The sequence below is a fragment of the Cicer arietinum genome, chromosome 1 (genome assembly GCF_000331145.2).
Source record: "Cicer arietinum cultivar CDC Frontier isolate Library 1 chromosome 1, Cicar.CDCFrontier_v2.0, whole genome shotgun sequence".
In the NCBI taxonomy this organism is placed as follows: domain Eukaryota; kingdom Viridiplantae; phylum Streptophyta; class Magnoliopsida; order Fabales; family Fabaceae; genus Cicer; species Cicer arietinum.
Window position 1 is genome coordinate 14,707,728 of NC_021160.2, and position 24,783 is coordinate 14,732,510.

At 31.2% G+C, this 24,783-nt stretch overlaps 3 protein-coding genes across 4 annotated transcripts; 1 reads left to right on the forward strand and 2 right to left on the reverse strand.

The window, feature by feature from the left end:
* Positions 1 to 1,125: 1,125 nt before the first annotated feature.
* On the forward strand, positions 1,126 to 2,273 carry LOC101506595 (small ribosomal subunit protein bS16m/bS16c). The gene is made up of 2 exons (XM_004513374.4): positions 1,126 to 1,512; positions 1,788 to 2,273. Exons 1-2 carry the CDS (start codon positions 1,334 to 1,336, stop codon positions 2,002 to 2,004), a joined length of 396 nt encoding a protein of 131 aa, XP_004513431.1. The 5' UTR covers positions 1,126 to 1,333; the 3' UTR covers positions 2,005 to 2,273.
* A 4,437-nt stretch (positions 2,274 to 6,710) lies between these two features.
* LOC101506932 (uncharacterized) lies at positions 6,711 to 8,984 on the reverse strand. Of its 2 annotated transcripts, none has more exons than XM_004513375.4 (4): positions 8,838 to 8,984; positions 8,152 to 8,386; positions 7,984 to 8,042; positions 6,711 to 7,106 (listed from the first exon to the last, which is right to left on the reverse strand). In XM_004513375.4, exons 1-4 carry the CDS (start codon positions 8,881 to 8,883, stop codon positions 6,877 to 6,879), a joined length of 570 nt encoding a protein of 189 aa, XP_004513432.1. In that variant the 5' UTR covers positions 8,884 to 8,984; the 3' UTR covers positions 6,711 to 6,876. The 2 variants fall into 2 exon arrangements, with proteins under 2 accessions (XP_004513432.1, XP_012574925.1); XM_012719471.3 differs by having other exon boundaries at positions 8,769 to 8,955.
* A 6,225-nt stretch (positions 8,985 to 15,209) lies between these two features.
* On the reverse strand, positions 15,210 to 24,099 carry LOC140921057 (uncharacterized). Its single transcript, XM_073370819.1, has 8 exons — positions 23,921 to 24,099; positions 23,631 to 23,840; positions 23,445 to 23,537; positions 23,239 to 23,355; positions 22,825 to 23,151; positions 22,435 to 22,728; positions 22,187 to 22,359; positions 15,210 to 15,438 (listed from the first exon to the last, which is right to left on the reverse strand). The coding sequence occupies exons 1-8, from the start codon at positions 24,032 to 24,034 to the stop codon at positions 15,210 to 15,212; spliced, it is 1,557 nt and encodes a 518-aa protein (XP_073226920.1). The 5' UTR covers positions 24,035 to 24,099.
* Positions 24,100 to 24,783: the final 684 nt, after the last annotated feature.

A 24,783-nucleotide genomic window follows, 5' to 3' on the forward strand; every position in this document is an offset into this window, starting at 1 on the left:
TTTAAAGATAGAATGAGAACTTAATTGGTTATCAATTAGTTAGATTGTATTTAGTATTTAAATTGATACTTAATTGGTTATCAACTAGTTAGATTGTATATAGTATTTAAACTGATATAAGAAGAACTTAATTGGCTATTAATATGTTGTACTCAAGCTTTTATTTTTCCAATATGCTAGTGACAAGAGAATTGGCAGTGGTTCATTTTCAATCGTTCATTTTCAACTTCGAAATGGTTATCTCACATTAGGGGAGTTGAATTTCAAGGTTATAGTTTAAACTTTATATATTTATGTTGATGTATTCTAATTTATTTAACATTAGGTTATATTCTTGATATTCTTATGAAATTAATTTCATTTTTGTTATACGTACAGCTACTGCAGCATCAACCATATGCAAATTGGTCATCAAGCTCTAAAATATTGCTTTACTATGTTTATTAATAGATTTGGATTGAAATATATATTTATTTAAATACTTCTGGATGACTGTAAAATATAATTACTTTTCCATATGATTGTAATTATAAAGTTTGACTCATTCTGGGTGATTTGGCAAGCTTTTGATTTGGATGAAATCCTGAATAGCATGACCTTGTTTAGGTTTTCCATATTATTTAGGTTTGTTACCTGAAGGTCCTAATATGTTCTTAATTGATGGCCCTGTTAATCTATTCTATTGATCCTTTATGTTTATAAGTCAATTTTTATTTTGAATGATAGTTGATGTAAACTATTGTTTTAAAAAATGGGGCTTAAGTTAAATTATCTTATGGTCCATACAAATAAAATGTAAACCATTGTTTTATGAAAAATCTTCATAGATAAATTTGTTGTTAATTGGACCACAATTTTCAAAGTCCATACAAATTGAAACCGGTAACCCGACCCGCAAAATCGATTAAACTCGTGATATTTAGACCCGAATCCGTCTGAACCCGACCGTTTGTCCAGCCCTACTCCAAATTAAAACTTTATCATTTTGAATTTCAAATAGATAAGTCCAATACCTATTTAATTTTAGACAATATAATTCACCCGATTACTTAATATAAAATCAATTTTATTTTGAACTCCAAAAAACAAAGTTTAATCCATATTAATTCTCAACTAATATTAGAGTCCAGTCATATTGAGCCCGCTATCGAGAACACCATCAGCCCGACCCATCGTTGATACCGAGCGAGTCAGCAAAACGACAGAGACGCAGAACAGAACCCTATCGCCACCGCGAGTCATACAGACATATTCATTTCGTTTCCTCCATTGGATTCGAAAGAGAGATTGAGAGAATCAAATAGGGAGGGTTTGAATTGAATTTGGGGGGAAAATGGTGGTTAGGATTCGTCTATCACGTTTAGGATGCAAGAACAAACCATTCTACCGTGTTATGGCCGCCGATAGCAGATCTCCAAGAGACGGAAAACACCTCGAAGTTCTGGGTTATTACAATCCTTTACCTGGTCAAGATGGTGGCAAACGAATGGGAATCAATTTCGATAGAGTCAAGTAAGTAAATAACACTCTCCCTAACTAAATAACTAACTAACTAACTGCCTAACTAACTTATATCAAGCTTGTGTAATCAAAGTAGATTTGTTTGTTAGTGGTTTTGTTAGATGAGTTTGTTATCGGCCAATTTATCAACTATTGACCAGCTTATCTGCTATAAACCCATCCACTATACTATAAGCTAGTTTATCTGTCATTTGCAAAAAAATATTACCAAAGAGAGTTAACTCTTTTTAGGCCATATTGTTCATATATCTGATGTGGTGTTTTAGGTATTGGCTTTCTGTTGGAGCTCAACCATCCAATCCAGTAGAGCGTCTTCTATTTCGAGCAGGGTTACTTCCACCTCCACCAACTGTGGCTATGGCACGCAAAGGTGGACCTCGTGACATGCGTCCTGTCGATGCTTTAACCGGACGTGTCATCGATCAACAGAAGCAGCCTCCTAATAATTCCAACAATGGCACTGCTGTAACTGAAAACCCTTGAAATCTAATGTTTTTCGTTGTCTTCTTTATAAGAAGAAGAAGAATAAGCTGTTAAATAGTGTACTTGAAACCTTTGATTATCTTGGTGTTGAATCATATTTTTAGTTTTCTTGAACTTATATCAAAAGTAGTTAGTTTGATTTGGAATCTTATGCACGGTATTCCTGGTTGATTTATTTGTTCATGCAGATGCAGCATTTTGAAATATTATCCGATTATTCTGTTTCTGCTATGAATGCATTTATTGGAACTATGCTTTGCTGTTGTTTATTTGAGATGTTTTGGGTGCTGTTTGTTGTTGTTTCAGTCAATTAAGTTGCAATTAATATCTGAGTAATAGTGTGTCCCTTGTATTTTATATGTTGAGAATTTCGCCAAATCAACATTAAGAATCAGCATAGTTTGAATGTTGTGTGGATTTTTCTGTTAATGCATACTGGTTTTATCTTGTTTAAATAATTTGACGGGCAGAGCTGTTTATTGGGAATTCTCGGTTAATATAGTGTGAATTGATTATTATTGTAAATTCTTGTTGACACAATCTTGGTTCAATTAATTTAATCTAATCGTTTAGATCTATAGGAAGAAATTGCATTCACGAATGTTTATACTATAGAACTGGCTTAGAATTGGATGAAATTGTTTTGATTTTTGAACTTAATGAAGTGTAGCAAAATGCACACGTAGGTAGTAATAGGATTTGACTTGTCTTAGCAGGAGGTCTTCATCTCTGAATAAGGATTATGACAGAAAAATCTGTGATGAGACAAAATGAAGTGTACTGCAGGTTCCTCTGTAACAAATGAGGTTTCAAAGAAAATCCAAATCGACAAAAGGTAGGGACTTTGAAGTTTCTAGCTAGAACCTCAATTCATTAGTCTTCTTGTGATTAATCAGTTCAAGCAAGAGTGTCAACGTCTGATTAACCCCAGTTCTTATCCATTATCTCAGCTGTTCCATTTTTAGATTACTTTAGCTTTGTTAGACCTTTGACTCTATTAATTGGTGATGTCTAAGGTAAGGCTCAATGAGAGGGCCTTAAAAGTGTAACATGATTAGTTATTGTTGGATATAAGAGTTAAATATTGGATGATTGTGATTTTTCAAGAACAACTGGGATAAAGTGCTTTCAGAGTTCAAGAACATGTCCCTTGATCGGAAACTAATGCAGATAACACAACTGAAAACCCTTACCAATCCTCCATCCTATGGATTCCCCACGGTTTGCTTTGGGGCACAGTTGATGAAGGGATTAGCAGCAGTGTCCTTAACCATGCCATTTCATTCAGAGGAACGTGCAACTAAGACTCGTCGTTGGAATGCACCAATGGTGAGGCAATTTTGAACGATCAACCAATTTCTATATCTTCTGTAGAAGCTCATTTCTCCATTTCCTCTAGGTTAGAAAGTGCATTTCAACCACCACCATCAAAAAATAAGCAGAGCCTCACTGAAATGCCAGGTATGTTATTTCTTTTACTTTTTTTTGTTTATGAACATTGAATTACTGTTGTTTTGGAGTTTCCCTTTTCAAATTCAAATGTTGAGGTGATTACTCTCCTACTCAAGTAATACGATGCATTTTGATCAAAAAATATTTGTTGTTTGGTAAGATTTCAATATTAACTCTGGCCTTTCATTATTTTGCTCAATAAGAAACTTGCGACAGCTGCATTTAGGGTGCTAGAATTCCAGATCTTTTGTTGATTTCTAACTTGACATGATTGATTTCCTATTTTTTGTCTTAAATGCTGATGCAAATGCAATGTTAAAGTGAATGCCAACATCTGCTCGGCAACTCTGTGATTTAGTTTGAGATGTTGATGAGAACCTCATGCTAATTGAGTAGCTATAAGATGTCATTGGAACATGCTTGAATTTACATCTTTCCTCGTGCATAAATTGTCTAATGATTCAGAAACAGGCTGCTGTTTATTTTACTTTTAATACGACAGAGTCCATTATTTTTTGTTTTGAAGACATGACCTTTGTAGTTTTCCTATAAAAGTATTTCTGCTGCTCCTTTGAACAACTTTCTACATTTTTTGAGTTTCATTTATTTGTCCTTTTTTATTTGCCTGCTTGGTACCATAAATAAGAATGATATTAATGCAAACTGTAATGCATGCCTTGACTCTAAAAGTTAAATACTGATACCAAGTGGGTAGAATTATGAAGGGAGCAAATGAGGTAGAATGTAAATGTAATGCTAGGAAAGTGAAGAGGTAAGACAGAATTGGGCGGGGAAGTCAAGTTGAAGTGCTGCTGTATTTTTTCTGTGATTTTATTCTTTTACTTGTAAATATTTTTCTGTGCTCTGATTCCTCTTCAAAGTAGTGTAGACTGTAGAAGGCAATATCAATAGCGAACCGATACTTTTTGTCCATGCCCTTCTAGGTTTTAACTCAATTACTTTTGGCAGTTACAATCATGTTAATTCATTGGTTGACATTTAGATTGCTGAAGGAAATGAGCAGTTTCAGGAACTAATTTGGTGATTTAATCTCTGTATCCGTTTCTACTCGATTATTTTTCTATTTTAAAAAAAAATTATATATATATATATATATATATATATATATAGACACACACACGAGCACTTGAATAGCTTTGGATAGAGTACACATCCAGACTTGACTGAACACAACTTCATTGAAATTCTTGATTTTCATCTCGCTGTTAAATTGTTCAAAAGTGTGAGCTATCAGTGGATGAAAATGCAGTACACATTTGACTTTGATTTTCCTCCATCTCCTTTATCCACACGCCTTTTCACTCACTTCATGCCTATGTGAAAATAATAGCTTCAGTTAGTTGGCTAGCTAAAAACAAAAGATATGAGTATTTGCAATTGAATTATCAATTTCCATGCACTTTTTGACGATTTTTGATAATCCCACAACCCTCTTGGAATCTTTTAGACTTGAGAAAGATTTAATTAAGTTATATTAAATTGTTTTTAGTTAGTCTTCCTTACATTCGACTTCCTGAACGTTCATCAGATAAACTAAGTATAATTTTATAATATCTGATGTGGTTCTGACTCTTATGAATTCTCAAGACTCAATCAACTATCTAAACTTTAATATGGGGCAATTAATTTCAGATTTAGTCAAGAGAAGGTCAGGGGACGATAAACTCGTGACGAAAACCTTGATGACCGATTTGTTTCCTTCTTTAACTTTTGGATGCTCAAATTCCTTAACTATAAGGGATTCTTACATAATATTCTTTGCTATTATTTCTACATCTTATGACACACTAAAAGTTGCATTTTGGTTGCACATATATATTAATGTCCTTAACTTTGGCATTTGTTTTACATGGAATCATGAAGAGTTAATTAAATAATACACCTAATACATGTGTGTTAGTGAACAAAACAATGGTCCACAAAACTTCTACAATGATAGAGTTCACGTGTGCAAAATGGTTAAAAGTCAGCCAAACAAATCCATCTCACAACTAGTGTCCTTTTGAAAAAAAATATCTCAAAATAAAAAGTACATCACTAAATCAGTATTTAAAATTGTATGTGTTGGTGATTTTAATTTTTAAAATTTGTGAATAGGTAAAACAATGGTAGAATTTGAATAACATCAAATAAATTGGCAATTCCTTTAACTTGTACAGTTATGGGATATGACATAGACGTTAGTAACATACTTGTGATGTAAGCCAACTGATCAGTACCACGTATTATGGACTAAATTGACCGATTTAAGATTGACTTTACAAGACTAAATTGACCGATTTTTGAACTTTGTTAAATATATTATGCTGACTACTTTGCCTCCAATATAATGATGTCTTCCGATGATGTGTTTCTCCTCTTCAGTTGTATTAAATTGGTAAAGGAATGCAATAGGTCGATGATTTAAGCCACAAAAAGATATTCTTCTTCATCCATAGGTGAGAGCATGAACCTTAATTTTATGAGGTATCATTGTGAGAAAGGTTGTTATTTGAATAGTTGGAATTGAGAATAACCCTTATAGAAATTTTTCACATGCCATTTGTCATGTTTATTTCTTCTAATTTGTAATTTCTCAATTTTCGTCGACAATGTTTTGCTATTAGTATCTCAATACTTAGCTGGATTGATAGAGACTATAGGGACATTTTTTAGTAAGTGATATTATGTAGAGACCAATGTACTATTAAATGATATTTTTACAAAGACTAATTTCCAATGTCCCTTGATGATTTTGTTAGAGCCAACGTCCATTAGAGGACCTACACCATCTCTACCGTGCCTGTAAGAGGACCTACACTAAATTCCACCTATTTGAATAACAACCTATCTTTCACAATGAAAAAAGAAGAGTATCTTCTTGTTGCTTTAACTTTTCTACCATTTGCAAATGAACCTCCCCTACCCACTATATTCCTTACCAATGTTTAATTACATATTCAACGCATTAGTAAGTATGCAATAAACCAAGACTAAGATCTAATCTTTATGACCTCTACTATATTAACCTATGAAAATTAAACACATACACTAATAGTCAGATAAGGCATTCAATTTGATTTGTCAGTGCTGCGTAGATTAATGAATTATTCATTGCCATTGTAGAAGACTACAATATTTTGTAGTAGCCACAGATTCCAAAGAACTACATGCACAGCATTTGTTAACTATCTTTTGTCTAATTAAACCTCTATGATTAATAAAGGAAAATTAATAACCATGAAGAAGATAAGTAACAAAGAACATCTGTTATTTATATCTTTCTCAAAGAAAAGAAAACCATATGAATACAGTGAAAAAATATAAGCATATGTTTATCTAATGTACAAACTCATCCCAATCAAAACTGAATTTAACAATATTCCATTGTAAGTAAGAAAAATAAAAATGGCCAGCTACTCAACTTTCTTTCTTAGGATGTATTGCTTGGAAAACAGCTTGGAATTCTTCTTTTACTCTTTCATACACATTTGGTCCCTTAACTTCATCTATAGGAGTATTCTCATTAATATCATCATTCCTTCCATGAGTTTCTTTATGATGATGGTGTTTTGACTTATCATGGTGTATGACAGCTTTAATCTCCTCCTTAGCTCTCACAAATATGTTGGCTTTCTTTGCTTTTGTTTCTGTCAAGAGAGAATATGTATCAAGTTAACAAATTATAATAACCATAAACTAGCATATCAAACAACAACTAATTGAAGAAGACTTGATTATCTACAACAGTAATTTTAGCATTCACATTATAGAGCAAAGGCATCCAACGCAATGGATGTATCTACAGAAAGAAATCGCACTTGTTGAATGGATCAGAGAAGGTAGGGTTCCTCCACAAACCGTTCGAGCTAAAATCGATTATTATTTTTATATGTTGAATTAATATCCGAGCCAGTCTTTTCAATCGTAGGATTCTATCGACTTAGTCTTTCACATGATCAATATTCCAACATGATATCTGGAATTTCAAAATATTAATCAAGTTTGTCTCTCGGTCTGGATTTGCTATCAAATGCTCTGACATTATTCACTTAGTTTCAAATTCATCCCCAATATTACCAACTTAATGACATTCTTGTCCTTGATACCAACTGACGGACAAATTTGATTAAAATTTTGCAAATTGATGGATTATTTTGAAAAACAGATAACGCGAGTGACTAAATTAATACAATTCTAAATTTCAAAGTACAAATTTGTATATTTCCTCTCAAACTATTTGTAGGCATATTAGTCTCACAGGTTGATGTGTGCTTCTATAGTTACATATGCAGTCACTAAAAAGCAACCACCACAAGATCCTTAAATCATTCTTAAAAATTCCACAACAACAACAATAATCACACCACCACAACATGCATGTGTAGGACCAATACATAAAATTGATGAGGCCTAATGACAAGCATAACTAACTTTAAAGAATGCATTGACACATAATTCTTATGTACATAATCTCCAAACGACCAAGAACAAGGAACACTTCTACAAGTACAAAGTAACACATACCTGATGGGGATTTTAAGGTTTCTTGTTTATGGTTTGACTCTGCTATTTGATTTCCAACCCTATGTGACAAAATAAAACAAGTAGATATAGGAGTTTGTCAACAAATTCATCTACTTTCACATGTCAAATTTTGACAATTTTATTATAAGGAAGTTATGATTTTTGAACCTTATATCATCATGAGATGAAGCCTCACTGTTGTGATGGAACACTTGAGCAAGGGCTTGAAACTCCTCCTTGGCTCTTTCAAACACATTTGGAGCCTTAACATCATCCAATGAGGTATTCTCATCAATGTCACTATTCAATCCATGAGTTTCCCTGTGATGACATGAAGACTTCTGAGGATGCAAAATAGCCTCAAATTCTTTCTTTGCTCTTTCAACCAAAATGGGTCCTCTTACTTCATTAAACAATTACATAAAACATTATAACAAAATCATTCATATTTCCCATAAATAACTTCCACTCACACACAAATAAAACAAACCTATGTAGCACAGACAATTCAGATTAAAAGCACGTCCAATCACTAAATACGGTGCTTCATAGATAAAACACTCCAAAGAAAATCAGTTCAATTTTTCCCCCTACCACATAAAAATAATTTATTCCGAAAATTTACTGCCATGAAAATTTATTATCAGTAACTTATAATAAGATTATATATTAAAAATCTGATTAAAAAAACGATTATAAAGAGTCAATAAGAAATACATGATTACATAGGTATAGAATATATGCAAGAAATTGAAAATCAATGTTCCTGAAAATGAAACAAATACCTTTATTGAATGAATGAATGGTCGGAAATACATACGAAAGTGATTGATAATACATGGTGGTATTCATACCTGATAAAGAGTTTGTTGTTTTGTCGTTTGACTTGGATTCCATCATGCTGAGTTTAAGGTTAGTGCAAAAAACCCGAGCGAGTGGGTTTGTAGACAATAATTTGTTAATGTGGTTGTTGTTACAATTTCTGTAAAAAAAAGAGAAAAAAGATTATTATTTCATTTTTTACTAGAGTTGGGAAAGCGACAGATAAAGAGAAGAGATGCAGGGTGCAAGTAAACGACGTGTCGGATTGAATTGCCAACCTGTCATCAAGTTACAGGTATCGTGTCGTGTGTAACCCAATGGGATAAGTGGGCTGCGATGCAACTGTTGAAATAACGGGAAGGGTAGGTGCTATGCTACTATTTGCACCCGTCGTCTTTATCAATGCACCCCTCTCTCTATATATACATATATAGGACTATTTTTGTGAATGTGTGTGTATCTTCGTACTGTGAGCTTCCATCTACCCAACTTCACCTGAATAGTCGCACTTTTTATAAGAGATGTCCAAATTGGTCTTTTTTTCTTTCCACCATATTGAAAGTGTTGAAAATGGGAACTAGATTTTCACAAGTGGTATTCCCGAAAGAAGAAGACTAACTTCTTTTCACTATTCATATAATAGATTTAAGCATAAGTTCCTCTATCTTCATGGTAATAACTCTTGCCAAGGGATTTTTATTGACTCATTGGACAATCATAAATTTCCTTGATATATTAGAAATATAATCTTGTATCTATCAAAGGTTACCACTTGTTGTAAAGACTTGATCACTATTCACTAATGAGTTTGAACTTGATGGCCTTCATAATTAGCTAATTGTGAGAATGCCAAAAAACTAGGGATTTTTAGGCGAAGTTCTATCTTCGCCTAGTTGGTGTACCTATTTCCACTGGGATCATCACATCACATCTATGTCAAACACTAGTTTGAAAGGAGTTTATAAACTTCAATTTTTTTAAGAATTATTATGGATCATTTTTAGAGTAATTATGAGTTAACATATAAATTTTTAATTTAATTTACTCTTTATTACGTAGAAAAGATGAAAAAACTATAGATAATAATATATAATTTATATAATATTATATTTCATATATTATAATATTATTTAGATTTGTTAGAGGAAAAATTGGAGTACTTGTTAGTTTTTGTTGCAGAAAAGTAGCAAATTGTTTGTTGAATATAAAAAGGCACACGAGAGATTAAAAGTAGAGAACCAACACCACAATAATTAGAGAGATATTAGGAGTATTTGGAGTTGAACCAAAGTGAGTTTTGGAGCAAATATTCATTTTTTTTTTATAGTATTTTTGTTCTTCTCTTTTACTTTGATGAATACTATTATTATAAATTTAATTTTATTTATAATAATGAACAACTAAACTCTCTTCTAAAGTTTTAAGTCGATCTTGTAATTAAGATATCTTTTACTATGTCTTAGGTATCAATTCTAGTTTTGTTTTAATTACTTTTAATTGTTCAATTAAGTTTTCATATTTTCATAACACATGTTAGGATTTATCACTCTTTGTATGTTATTAATCAATTAATTGTCAGCGACCCTACCGTATTGCAATTAATGAATGTATAAGATAATTGAGACTATAAATATCGCATGCTTAATTTTAGTCATCCAATCAATCAAGCTTTTTTACTCTATGATTTTCTTGAATGTAAACTCTTTCCATGACCAAATAAAATATTAATTTAAGAAAAATAATATTAATCTTGAATGATCAAACATGTTGGTAGTCTTAGTAAAGAGGTTGGTAATTGAAAAAAAAAAATTTGAATATAACTAGAATCAAGGGTAATCAATGTTATAAGTGAAACCATCACCCTAGACTTATTTATATGAATCTTCAACTTTACGTTTTTATTTTTAATCATTTTTTATTTTCTATTTATTACAATAACGAAATCAACCATTATTATTAATCTAAATAATAAATAATTTTAAGGATTAATTGTAATTTTGGTCCTCTTATTTTAGTTGAATCACGAAAGTAGTCCTCTCATTTTGTTTCTCCTCAATTTTGGTCCCTCAAACAGAATTTTGAACCAAAATTTAATGAAATTTCATTTTTTTTGGTTTATTTAAGTCACACAATGTCTCAAGATCTCGTGGTGCAACAACTGAACCTGAAATCTATGATCATAAATGGTGTAGTGCGGCTTTAAAAAATGACACTTCATCAAATTTTAGACTAAAAAATTCTGTTTGGGGACCAAAACTGGGGAGAAATAAAATGGGGGGACTACTTTCGTAATTCAGCTAAAATAAGGGGATCAAAACTGCAATTAAACCTAATTTTAATTAGTTTAATATTTACTAATTAATCCATTTGAATACGATAATTTTTTGTACTACTTATGCATTAGAGTATGCGGCTCTAAGTTTGTTTTTATCGCAACAAGGGCTTCCCCTAAAGACGAGTGATAACTAATACGATATAGTGACTATATGACCTGATAGATTTCGATCGCGGCCTAAAACTTCGAGTGTTTCTCGAATTTAATGGAGTTGTCACCAAAATTTATTTTAAAATAGGGAAAATATTGAGAAACCCTTAAAAATAGAAAAAATGGTATTTGAAACCAAATTTTGAGTTCGGGAGTTGATTATGCATAGGGAAGATATTAGCACCCTACGACATCCGTTAAAACAACGGTTACCTATGATTAATTGTGTAAGAATATTAATATTAATTTAAGTATATTTATTTCTCCTTACTATTAAATATGAATAACAATTATAATTTTTTTTAAATACGATTTTGGAATAAATGTGTGCTTATTAAATAAATGAGAAAAAAAGAAATTAATATTGATGTGCTTGACAAGAATGTGATTTTGATGCTACATATCTCCCGGTACCATGGAGAAATCAAAGCTACATAATTCTTGGTTAAAAAAAATACGAATGTGTTGAGTGTTTTTAAAGAAAAATTGTTTTGTGATAAAAAAAATGTTTTGACGAAAAGAAAAATAAAAGAGTTTGTTTGATTTGAGTAATTATTTAAAAATGCGAGTTTTAGGACGATCGAGTTGTACAACTCGTGTCTCAAAAACTCAAGGAGTAAAAAAAAGATGTCACATCTGATTTAATCCTCTTAAAAATCTTTATATTATTTTCGATTTTAAAAATTGAGTTTCAAAACCACCAAATAGTTCAACTTATGTCTTAACAACTCAAAGATTAAAAAATATCACATCTAATTAATCAAATTTTAAAAGTTTATTTTTAGGTTTATTTGTTTATGAAAATAAATTTTAAAACTATCAAAATGTAAAATTTGTACTTTGCAACTCAGTTATTAAAAGATATTATTTCTAATTAACTTTTAATAATTTTTATTTACTAATTTGTTTATGAATTTTAATTTACTAGTTTATCTATGGAGATGAGATTTAGAACCGCCAAGTTGTCGCAACTTGTGTTCTAATAACTCAAAGATGAAAAAAAAAAAGTCACATTTAGTTAATCTTTAATGAATTATTTGCGTGTTTTTTTTAATGAAATTTTGATATTTAAGTTATGAAGCAAAAATAACTCTTTTTTAATAAGATAAAAATCAGCTCCAAATGGGTTGAATTTATATAAACAATCTTTTATTTTTGTTATTAGAACCAAACCCAACTTAACTTAAAAACAATTTTTGACTAGAATCCAAGCCCAACTTAACAAAGAAAAGGTTAAAGTATAAAACTAAAAAACCATAATTTCATTTTAAGGAAGTGGCCAGATTACAACACAAAGGAGGCAACCACTTGTTGGTAGAAACGCGGTTGGCAAAAAAACAGAAAGGGAAAACGAAGAAGAAACAAAGAAACAACAACTGTGACGAAGGTGAGGACAACGACAACAACAAGGACAACAACGACGACAAGCTCAACGGCGATGATAAGGACATCATCGACAATAAGGACAGGGGGGACGTCAAGGACGACATCATCACAGGTTTGAATTTTTAGTGTTATTTTTTATGTTTCGTTCATTATGTCATCTTAATAAAAAAAATATACATTAAAAAAAAAGAGTGATTGTATGATGAAGATAAAAAACAACAAATTTATTATATAGGAGACAAAAGATACCTTAATGTTTTATGTTTGTTGTTTGTCACTGATACTCTCTGATTTCTTCCCTTTCTCATTCTTTTTATGTGTTTTTTCTTTTAAGTAGAGTTAATCCCATATCCTTTTAAAAGAGCAATGAAGATGTATTGGTAGAGTTTTTTTTAAAATGTTTAGTTGCTTTCTTCGTCTGTGCCACTGTTTGAGCTTTCCAGTTTCTTGTTTGATGTTTCTTTTCTTTTGCTCATCATCTGTGTTTTTTCTACACATCTGATGCATTCATGGTTTTAGCCTATGTTTGTTTTTATCTGTTCATTTGCTAAGTTTTTTATTTGCAGCTTTAATTTGTCTTTTAGTTTTTTTAAAAAAAAACTCAAAAGTTTGTCTCTTTGCTATGTATAATATGTACAATGACTAACTTATAAAAATTACGTTATTATTTCTTTAATTAGTTACAACAGGTACATATGTATCAGTGAGCAAGGCTTGTGCATCAATAGCAGTCAACATCAGCAGAGCAAAGTTTGGCAGTGAGCAAAGGCAACAATAGAGAACAAAACAGAGGCAAAACAGGTTGGAAGAGCTGACTTGATTTGATTTAGTTTGACATCATTTTTATTGTAACTTAATTTGGCTTAATTTTTAATTTGTAATTTGATTTGGTTTTAAAACTGTAATTAAATTTGGCATAGTAAATTGATGAGCATACTTATTGTAATTTGGTTTGGCTTTAAAATTGTAATTTGATTTGTCATTGTAAATTGATGAGACATAATGAACCTAATTTCAAGCTATATATATAAAACATAACCGTCTCACTAACTTACTCTTCAACCACTATCTTTAGTATCTTTTTCTCGATGCTATTACTTATATTTTTTTTTTTTTTTTATTTATATATATATATATATATATATATATATATATATATATATATATATATATATATATATATATATTTCTTTTCTGTATGAATGATTATGAAGATACAAATCACAAAATTTGATATAATACTAAAAATGGATATTATTACTTTTTTGAATTATTTCTAATAAGTTGGAGAAAATTGGGGTACTACAAGTTCCTCATCCCATTTTCTTTTCAACACCTTTGAAGACTTTACTAAAGGAGTAGATTGACTTTTGCTCATTCTCCAATCCTTGAACTAAGATCGAGCTCAAGACATTTCGTGTCCAAGTTAGATAAAGATATATGATAACTATAGTCTCATACTGAGTTATAATTAGAGGGGTGGTTTGAAATTCTTTCAACTTTTAGAATGATTCATCATAGACTAATGTCCATATGAACTTACACTACAAAAAAACCGGAAGTTAGTCATAGTTAAATAGCCACATTCACATTGACAGTGGTTAAAAATCAAATTTTATCACGGTTAGACCGTGACTAACAATTTGTTTTCCCTCTTTACCTTTTCAGTAACTGCGCCTATTTATTTCCATTTTCTTTCACCTTTTCCATTCCTTTTATTTTTTTTATTTCATGTTTCATTCCTCTTCTCTTCTCACCTTCAATTCCGACACTGGACATCTCACGACCCAGCCACAAGCACTCATGACTCAATCATCGGTGCTAACGTCACACGACCCAACCATCGCCAAGAACTCACGAGTTGCTCTCTTTCGTTCTCTCTGGTAAAAACTCCAAATCTTTTTTTATTTTAATTTTTTAGGTTTAGTTGTTTATGTGATGTGAGTATATTTGACAAAAAAAATAATAATAGCATGATGTAATACCTTTTTTAGATTGTTTATGTGATGTAATACCTTTTTTATAACAAGTTTAGTTTGATAATAATCATTTTGATAGTTTAGTTTGATAATAACCATTTTGATAGTGATTAGTAGATGTAGAGTTGATAATAACCATTTTAGGTTTAGAAGTTTATATGATTGTTTATGTGATGTAATTATTGAGACCAAATCTCATTTTAATGTTTTAATCAAATCACACAAAAAGTTAATTAAGAATGTTAATTATGATTCTAAATGTTATGTTAATTTAACTTGTGTTTTTTAGTATATTAATTTAAATATAGATTTTAAACAAAGCAAATAAATCAGCATAAAAAGGCAAGAAACTGAACAGACAAGAGTGGAGAACATTCTTAACAAAATCTGGAAAACGGAGAATGTTCTCTAGTTTCAAGAATGATCATCATAGCTCCAAAATTAATCAATCTCCACTAGTTAAAAGACATTTTAGCCTCCAGATTTTACATCTATATCATCAGCACTTGAAAAGAAACAAACTGAGATGATCAGATTCAAAGAAACTACTCGAATCACAAAGAGAGAAGATCCGAATTAACAAGACCAAATAGATTTGAACCTTCTCCAACTTTACTGTCAAGAACGAAGAACATTCTTGACAACATTCTGATAATCTCCAGCATACTAACATCATTCTTCAGCATGTTGACATTAATCTCTAGCATGCTAACATTATTCTCCAACATGTTAACATTAATCTCCAACATGCTAACATCATTCTCCAACATGTTAAACATCAATCTGCAGAAAGTTCTCATCAGTCTCCAGAATGATTAGATCTGTATCCTAAATGATCAAATCAGTCTCCAGAATAATCATATTAGTCTCTAGAATGTTCAGACTAGTCTCCAGAATGATCATTAGTCTCCAGAATTTTCAACATCATTCTCCAGCAGATTGTCATCATTCTTCAAGCTATTTTGACAGAATCAAATCTCCATATTGAAGCAATATCATCAAAAAATATATCTGAGGTATAAAGGATCATTAAAAACAAAAGAAATCTAATCAAGAACGAAGAAAAACTCTCAGTCAAACAGATTTCACAAAGTGTTCAAAGGATGGAATATTTTTATTCATATATATTGGTTTTGGTCAAAAACTGATAGAGCACTACCAACAACTCTTTTGACCTTTATTAAATGTCCTAAAAGCCTATAAAACGAATGACAATGCTCAAGAAAAAATCATAGCTTCAAGTACTAAGAAAATTCATTACTCATTTCAATCATACTTGAATTTCTCTCTCTCTCACATACATTGAATCAGTTATGATTTTTCCATTTGATTCTTAGAATCATTCTCGTGTATTTTTTTGTCAAAGAATCAGAACTCAAATAAGTGTTGAGTCTTCTCACATTTTAACAAAACAATCTCATCATTATTGTAAAACTAGAACTATAAGAGTTTAATATAGTTTTGGTAGATTGTAAGAAATTCTATCAAGGTTGATAGGTGACCTGATTGAACTCCTTTCTGGGTGGAAAGGTTTTAACTTTGTAACAGATAAAGGTTGATATGAGCTAGGTGCTGTAAAACCAAGAATGTTATTTATTTTGAACACTTAGTGGAAAATCTCACAGTTGTGAGGACTGTACGTAGCCCAAGTTGGGTGAACTAGGATATATCCTTGTGTGGTATCTCTTCCCTTACCTATTTACTTTCAGTCTGATTGATTATCAAGTTAAATACATAAACTCAATTACTAATTTTAACTAACCAATGACGTCTCCGTTTTCTGGTTAAAATCATGAACATTCTCCGTTTTCACAACCAAGATCAATCTTGAGTTATTTTCTTAAGTTTTTAATAGGAATTTTTAAAAGGGTGAATTTACAATTCAAACCCCCTTTGTTGTAAATTGACATTGCTACTTCAGTAATGTCTTGTTTTTTCTTTCACTAAGCTTATGATGATGGGGTGGTTCTTAACAATGTGTCAATCAAGTGTTTAAGAAATGTAAAGATTTTGAAGGAGCACATAAGGTGTTTGATGAAATGCTTCAAATAGGGGTAAAACCAAATAACATTACATTTACTACTATGATTAACTGTGCTAGAATGGCTGCTTTACCTAATAAGGTTGTTGAGTGGTTTGAGACAATGTTGGGTTTTGGGTGTGAACCCGATGCTATCACTTGCTCGATTATGGTGTGTGCTTTTGGGCGTACTTATCATGTTGATGGTTCGACGTTTATATGATCGTGCAAAAATGGAGAAATGGATAATAACTAAGGACCAAGGAATTAGGAAGCAAACATTAGGCATATCCTATTAAGATAATTCAATATTTATTTCAATTATTTATCTTTTTGTTTAGTTTTATCACACTCTTTACGTGGGAGTTTATCTATTTCTATTGTATTCAACTCTTGCTAGTAAAACGCTAAAATTCTTATTTCGAGTTAATAATTATATATATTATTTGCAGACACCGAAGATTGGAAGTTTCCCACCCTTGTTTAGAGACACTGCAATTCAAAAGTAAACGCAAGTAATATTCTCCATTTCAATCATTTTCTCTCGTCTTTTTCGTTTTCTTTTATATTTCTTCTGCATTCCTTTTCTAACCCATATATATGTTTTGTAAGAGTTTTTACACTTAGATCTATACTTTAAGTCACTTGCAAATATCATGTTCTATTTCTTTACATAGTGATTAATATTATTAAAATGATACTCATTCATCAGTGTTAGTTAGTAAACATTTGCTTACATTATACTTCGACTTAGCAAGTTCTAATTCTCATAATTAATGAGTAAAGTTCATCTTGATTTTTGCACTATAAATGGAAGGATTGTGTTTTTTGTTGTATGCATAAAAATGGAAGAAATATGATGCTATTTGGACTGCAAATGGAAGGAATGTGATGTTTAGTGGATTGTTTTGTTGTTGCTCTAGACTATTTTGATGTCGACAATAATTTGTGTATGTTTAATTAGTTTATGTATAAGATTTTAGAATGTTTGACTACTAGTTTAAGTTTTGTTGTTGGTGTAAACTACTTTATACTTTTATTCTAATGATGGTTTTAGTACGTTAATTAGTTATTGTTGTTATACTTATTAAGAATGTCTTCCTAGTGTATTACAAATATATAATTAATTATGTTTATGACATACTTTATGGGTTTTTACTTTGATTAGTTTATTGTAAAATATTTAGTTTGACTCTATAGAATCAGATTGTTTGCATATTAAAAATGTTAAGAAGTCATGACCAAGATAGAGAAAGACCTACCTGATATTAAAAAATAAAATAAAAACATTAGCCATGGTTGGCCCATGATAAAAGTGAAAACATAAATTATGTTTCATTTTATCATTTAACATGGTCTTAGCCGTGGCTAAAAACATGTTACCACAACTCTTTTAAGCGTGGCTAATTTAGATTTTAATTGTGGTTAATAAACTGCGACGCAATTCCTCACCAAATCACCATTCCGTGGTTGTAGACGTGGCTAATTAGCTAATCACCATTCCTTAGACTTCTTCGTCCACAAATTTTATTCTTTCTTTCCCATGTGTCTTTTCCTTTAGGTGTTTTACTAATGGATCCACCATGATGAGATAAAAAATGATATTGATATCTATGTGAGTCATATCATTTGGAGGTGATGCAAACATTTCCACATTCTTGTAGAACAAACACACCAACTTATTATTTTTCAAGGCTACTAAGGAGGAATCCATAACTAAAAAATATGTTGGATAAGTTGGAATATCGTATGCATAACTAAGAATGTTGAAATATTTAGCAGATGAATTTCTATGATAAGTATCTGGGGATGGCAAAGCCCTGCCCAGTTTAGACCATCTCGTGATTAAGACGGACAGGACGGGACTGAGTAACTCAAGTGGTTGGTGAGAAACAACATTAAACTTGTAGCTTAAGTTTATTTCTATTTCGGTGATGAACAAAAAGTGTAAAATAATTTGTTATTTTAATAATTGTTGTAGGCCTTTAAATTAAATTAAATGAAAGAGTGATATTTAATGTGAAACTAAACTTTGATACAATATAATAGTCAATGAAATATCATTTACTTTTGTGACCGTTGACTGCCATCTAATTCATATATTGTAGTGTCTGCTATTCAGTTTCCAAACATTTTTGAATGTAAGGACAGATAGATGGTGTGAGTGAAGAATAATAAACCATTGAAAATGGGTTCAAATGTCCAAATCAAAGAAAGGAATTAGAGAAACACTTTGAATTGAATGGTTTGATTTTTGACCATCTTGACCCGCATCATCATACAAATTAACAGTGGTCAATGGAATTAGAGAGTTTTAAGTAAGAACGTAACGTCTAGCATGGTGTCATCATTAAATATAACCATCATGGTCTTATTATATCCAACATTATATATAAAACGTGTTCATCTTAAACTTGCGTATTAAATACTTGTCATATATTAGTCTGAATTAGTTGAACGCTAGTCTACGGTTAAACTAATTATAATATGTATACTATACAAAATAAATTTAAAATAATCACTACTATGTATTAAAAAAACAGTTAAAAGTTGATTTTATAGAATTTATTTATTTTATATAAACAATACTAAAAATATACTATTATTAATAATTTTATATTATAACTTGTAAGTGTGAAGTAAGAAAATACCACAAATGATACTTAAAAAGAATAAAAGACTTCAATAGTTCAAACAAATATTAATAAATAGTGATATGTACACATCTATTATTTTTCTACACTTATTTTTATTTGTCTCTCTCTTCCTATAAAATCATCAGTATATCACACTATTCTCGTATATTAGTTAGATAGGTGTCCGCCAATAAATTGTTGATTTTGATAAAATATATTAATGATCAAACACACAAACTTTTATAAAAATCTGAAATTTGTAGCTGTCTAAATAGTCATTGATATTTACTTATATTTTTTAAAAAAGATTTATTATACGTTCATTTGAAATTATTTAATAAAGTATTAAATAGTTATAAAATTTTATAAAAACTTATAAAGTTAATTTAGTCAATAAAAAAATTTAATTTGACGATTTAATTAATAAAATTTATCGTTTATATTAAATTATTAAACAAAATAACTTATGATAAAATTAACCTTACAATTAATGAATCTTCGTGTATATATATATATATATATATCACTACGCGAAAAAACGGATTTTACAGCGCTTTTTTTAAGCCATTTACAGCGCTTTTTTTAAAAAAAAAAAACGATGTGGAAACGAGCGCTGTAAATGATACAACAGCGCTTTTAAAAAAGCGCTATAAAACATGTAAATACAACGTGCGCTTGTTATGCACATTTTACAGCGCTTCTTCACCAAAAGCGCTGTAATATGCACCCCATTATATGAGTTATGGGTGTGCATTTTACAGCGCTTTCTCAAAAAAACGCTCTAAAATGCACACCCATAACTCATATACGAGTGGGCATATTACAGCGCTTTCTCACAAAAGCGTTGTAATATGCCCACCCATAATTTCATATATGGGTGTGCATATTACAGCGCTTTCTCGAAAAAGCGCTGTAAAATGCCCACCCATAATTTCATATATGGGTGTGCATATTACAGCGCTTTCTCAAAGAAGCGCTGTAAAATGCCCACCCATAATTTCATATTATGGGTCTGCATTTTACAGCGCTTTTCTTGTACATTTTACAGCGCTTTCTCACGAAAGCACTGTTAAAGGTGCACCATTAAAGCGCTTTATAACAACATTTAACAGTGCTTTTTAAAAAAAGCGCTGTAAAATGTGTGTTTTTTTTTTTTTAAACGCTGTAAATTAATTATTTGAAATGAAAAGCGCTCTTTAGCTTTTTATGGCATTTTTTTAAAAAAGCGCTGTCTTTTATCTTTGTATCCAAAATTATTTTTGATCCAAAATCACTTCACAATCAGTAGAACAGAACATATTATAGACAATCAGTTCACACAATCAGTAGAACAGAAATCAGAACTCTGTAACTTTATTAACATATATGTAACTCTGTAATTTACAACCTAAGTAACTACATTCAGATACATATATACAACCTAATTTACAACCTAATTACCTACATTCAGATACGTATATATATATAACCTAATTTACAACCTAAACTACATTCAGATCCATTATATAATAACTAACAGATCCATTATATGCATATATTGTGTCCTATGATCATTTACATATAATAACTAACAGAATATACATTATATGCACTAGCTACCATATAATATTCAGATCCCTTGCCCAGCACAAGCTATTTCCCAGAAAATCAAATAATTTTCATGTCAAGCACGTACTGACACCATTCTTCCTTTAATTCCATCAGATCTTCCTCAGAATATGATGGACTGGAATTGGCAAAGTACTGCAATATAAAAATTGAACATATTATATTAAGTTAGTATCAAATATATAGATAATTTATATATGAAAATCATATAATGCAAATACCGTACCGTTTCTGGGATAATAGTTTTATTCTTCTCAACAATCTCCTTCATGAATCTCAATATGTAGTACCCACAGTCGATGTTATTTGTTTGACGAGGGCACTTTATTGAGATCCATGTAATGTTATTAGACTTCTGCTTCGACACTTTAGCACCTCTTTGAGCTCGATAAACTTTTAAGGCACTATCGAATGAATAAATGTGATTATTAGAGCATGAATATTTATATATATATATATATATATAAATATTCATGCTCTAATAATCACATTTATTCATTCGATAGTGCCTTAAAAGTTTATCGAGCTCAAAGAGGTGCTAAAGTGTCGAAGCAGAAGTCTAATAACATTACATGGATCTCAATAAAGTGCCCTCGTCAAACAAATAACATCGACTGTGGGTACTACATATTGAGATTCATGAAGGAGATTGTTGAGAAGAATAAAACTATTATCCCAGAAACGGTACGGTATTTGCATTATATGATTTTCATATATAAATTATCTATATATTTGATACTAACTTAATATAATATGTTCAATTTTTATATTGCAGTACTTTGCCAATTCCAGTCCATCATATTCTGAGGAAGATCTGATGGAATTAAAGGAAGAATGGTGTCAGTACGTGCTTGACATGAAAATTATTTGATTTTCTGGGAAATAGCTTGCTGCTGGGCAAGGGATCTGAATATTATATGGTAGCTAGTGCATATAATGTATATTCTGTTAGTTATTATATGTAAATGATCATAGGACACAATATATGAACATGCATATGGATCTGAATGTAGTTTAGGTTGTAAATTAGGTTATATATATATACGTATCTGAATGTAGGTAATTAGGTTGTAAATTAGGTTGTATATATGTATCTGAATGTAGTTACTTAGGTTGTAAATTACAGAGTTACATATATGTTAAAAAAGTTACAGAGTTCTGATTTATGTTCTACTGATTGTGTGAACTGCTTATGGTATTTGAATATGTTTTGTTGTTGTGTGCACTGATTGTGAAGTGATTTTGGATCAAAAATAATTTTGGGCACAAAGATAAAAGACAACGCTTTTTAAAAAAATTTCCCCGATCCAGATTTTTTGTTGCTGCAAGTTTTGCAGCTTTATTACCCTCCAGCCTTTGTAGTTTGGCAGCCCTATTAACCTCCAATTTTTGAGGTCTGCTGCCTTTTTTTGGCTGTAGGGGTGGTTTATTTATTTGGACCTACAAAAATGAGGTAAAATGTTAGTTTATTGAATCTGAAAAAATAAAAAACCTTAGGCAATAAATGTGACAAACCTTTTCGGGAGATGTAACTGATTTGTCCTTGGGAATCTTTTTTTCGAGGGCAACAAGGTGTGTGGGCCATGCCACGTAACTGCCAATAGCGTCGCTTAAGAACTTCATATCTCCATCGTTGTCCGGTATGGGCAACGGTGCAGTTGGTTCGAAAGCAACCGTAGGCGATACTTTGACATGGCCCGCGGGGATCGGAATATTGTGCAATACTTCTCCCGAAGTATTGTGCAATATTCCTTTTCCCACCTTCCGTTGAGTCGGCGAGGACAAGTATAGGACACATGTAGTGACACCCTACATCAATAGTTAAAACATAAGTACAGTTAATATATAAGTTTGTTTAATACATAAGTAATTACATAAGCAAGTAAGTAGTAAGTAATTAATTACCTCGGGAATACTCTTCAAACCGACGTTGCAACTCCCGGTTTCACTCTCCATTTGTATTTCAGGTTGGAGCTGAACCGGAAGTTGCTTGTCTTTATTCGTATTCACCAAGAGTGCCACTTGCTCCGATAAGATTCTGAGCTTCTCTAATACTTCCTCGTTGGAAGGTTTTTGGCGCTTCTCTTGAGGAAAAAAGCTTTTGGGAGTTACGCCAAATCCTTTCCCCCTCACTCGACCGGAATACTCAGGGACATTAAACACTTTCCCAAGAATGTCCCTGCACGTATCCTTGTTGCCCTCTTGAGTTTCAGAACTTTGTTCAATAGTTTCCTAAAATACATGTAACATTAAAAAGATAAGTTCAATAGCATTTTTAAAATACAATATTAAAAAATATTAAAGTGATAATATACTTACACAAAGTTCTACAACTTTCTTGACATTTTCATTATCAACCACTCCTTCTTTGTTAACACGCGCTTCCTTCCATAAGATATGACGACCCAAGGGTTGATCGGCTTGGGTGTCTTTTCTCTATTCGTTAAAATCATAAACAAAATAATACAAATTAGTTACACACTATAGTTTATAATACAAATTACAAGTGATGTTTAATTACTTACAATTTTTTGTTCAAGGCGTGCATATCCCATACGTGATTTCTTGTATGGGTGTTTTGGGTTGCTTGCCCGTTCGCGATTTGCCGTACTAATATTCTATATAAAAAAAAAATTGCAATTGTGTAAAAATTTAAAATACGCTACGAATATGAATAATAAAACACAAATGCTAATAAATTAATAACTTACGACAAACGCCGGGTCAGAACGTTTGGAAACAAATGCACTCCATTCATCCTTTGATATATAATGTTGATATATCTTTGGAGGTTCAGCATTTGTGTTTCCTTCTCTATCTTTTAGATAGAAATTTGAGAGATGGGATCTAAATCCACGATGGATTTTCCCAGCAACTCTCAAAACATATGACTTTCGTTCCTCATCAAGAACAAAAGTGGTCTGCAATGAAAACAATTATAAGTAATGTATTTTACAGAAAAAAAATTATAAATGACAAAAGAGTAGATCAAAATATTTACTTGAATGTCATTCCAGATGATATCTTTGGCATCCTTCAACGCCTTATCTCTCCAGTTGTCTATTGTTATTGGGACATTTTGACGAACAACAGCCCCAATGTAGCTTACAAACATGGAGCTGTTGGGGTCAACTGGCTGACCACTCTCGTTCCAGCCAACCTAATAAACTCATATAGTAAGTACATGCCCTAAACCCTAAAAAAGATAAAAACCACACAGCAAACAGAGTATATATAGTATACCTCAAATTTAATGCCACTGCTCCGTGCTTTAATCACCCTTTGCATGATAGTTGCACCACGTTTGACTTCTTTTTCGTAAGTCTTAGAGGTGCCAACTTCTTCATTTTGAACTTCTAAATCTTTGTTTGTATCCATTTAACTACAACAAGTTCAACATGCACTTTAGTATAACATCAACAAGCTCAACATGCATCATGCATTATTATAAACAAACTCAACATGTATCAGTATATCTTAAAAAAGCTCAACATGCATTTTAATGATTACAAAAAATTTATAACATCAATACCTGAATAATGGTTCGAAGAAAGATGAAATGTAAAGAAAAGAGGGAACGCAGAAAGTTCACAGAAATATGGTTCAAAGAAATAGAATATTGAAGAAATACGTAATGAAGGTTACGTATTTCAATGAAAATATATTGTGTGAAATGGGAGAGATGATCTTGGATGGAAATAAGGTTCGAAATGAAGGAGATGATCGTGGAAATAAGGTTCGTAAAGGACGGGATGATAGGGTTTGCAAAAGAAGAGAAGAAATGAAGGTTGAGATGATAGTGAAGTTTACGTAATGAAGAGGAAACTGAAGAGGTAACTGTTATATATACGTAACACTTTTACA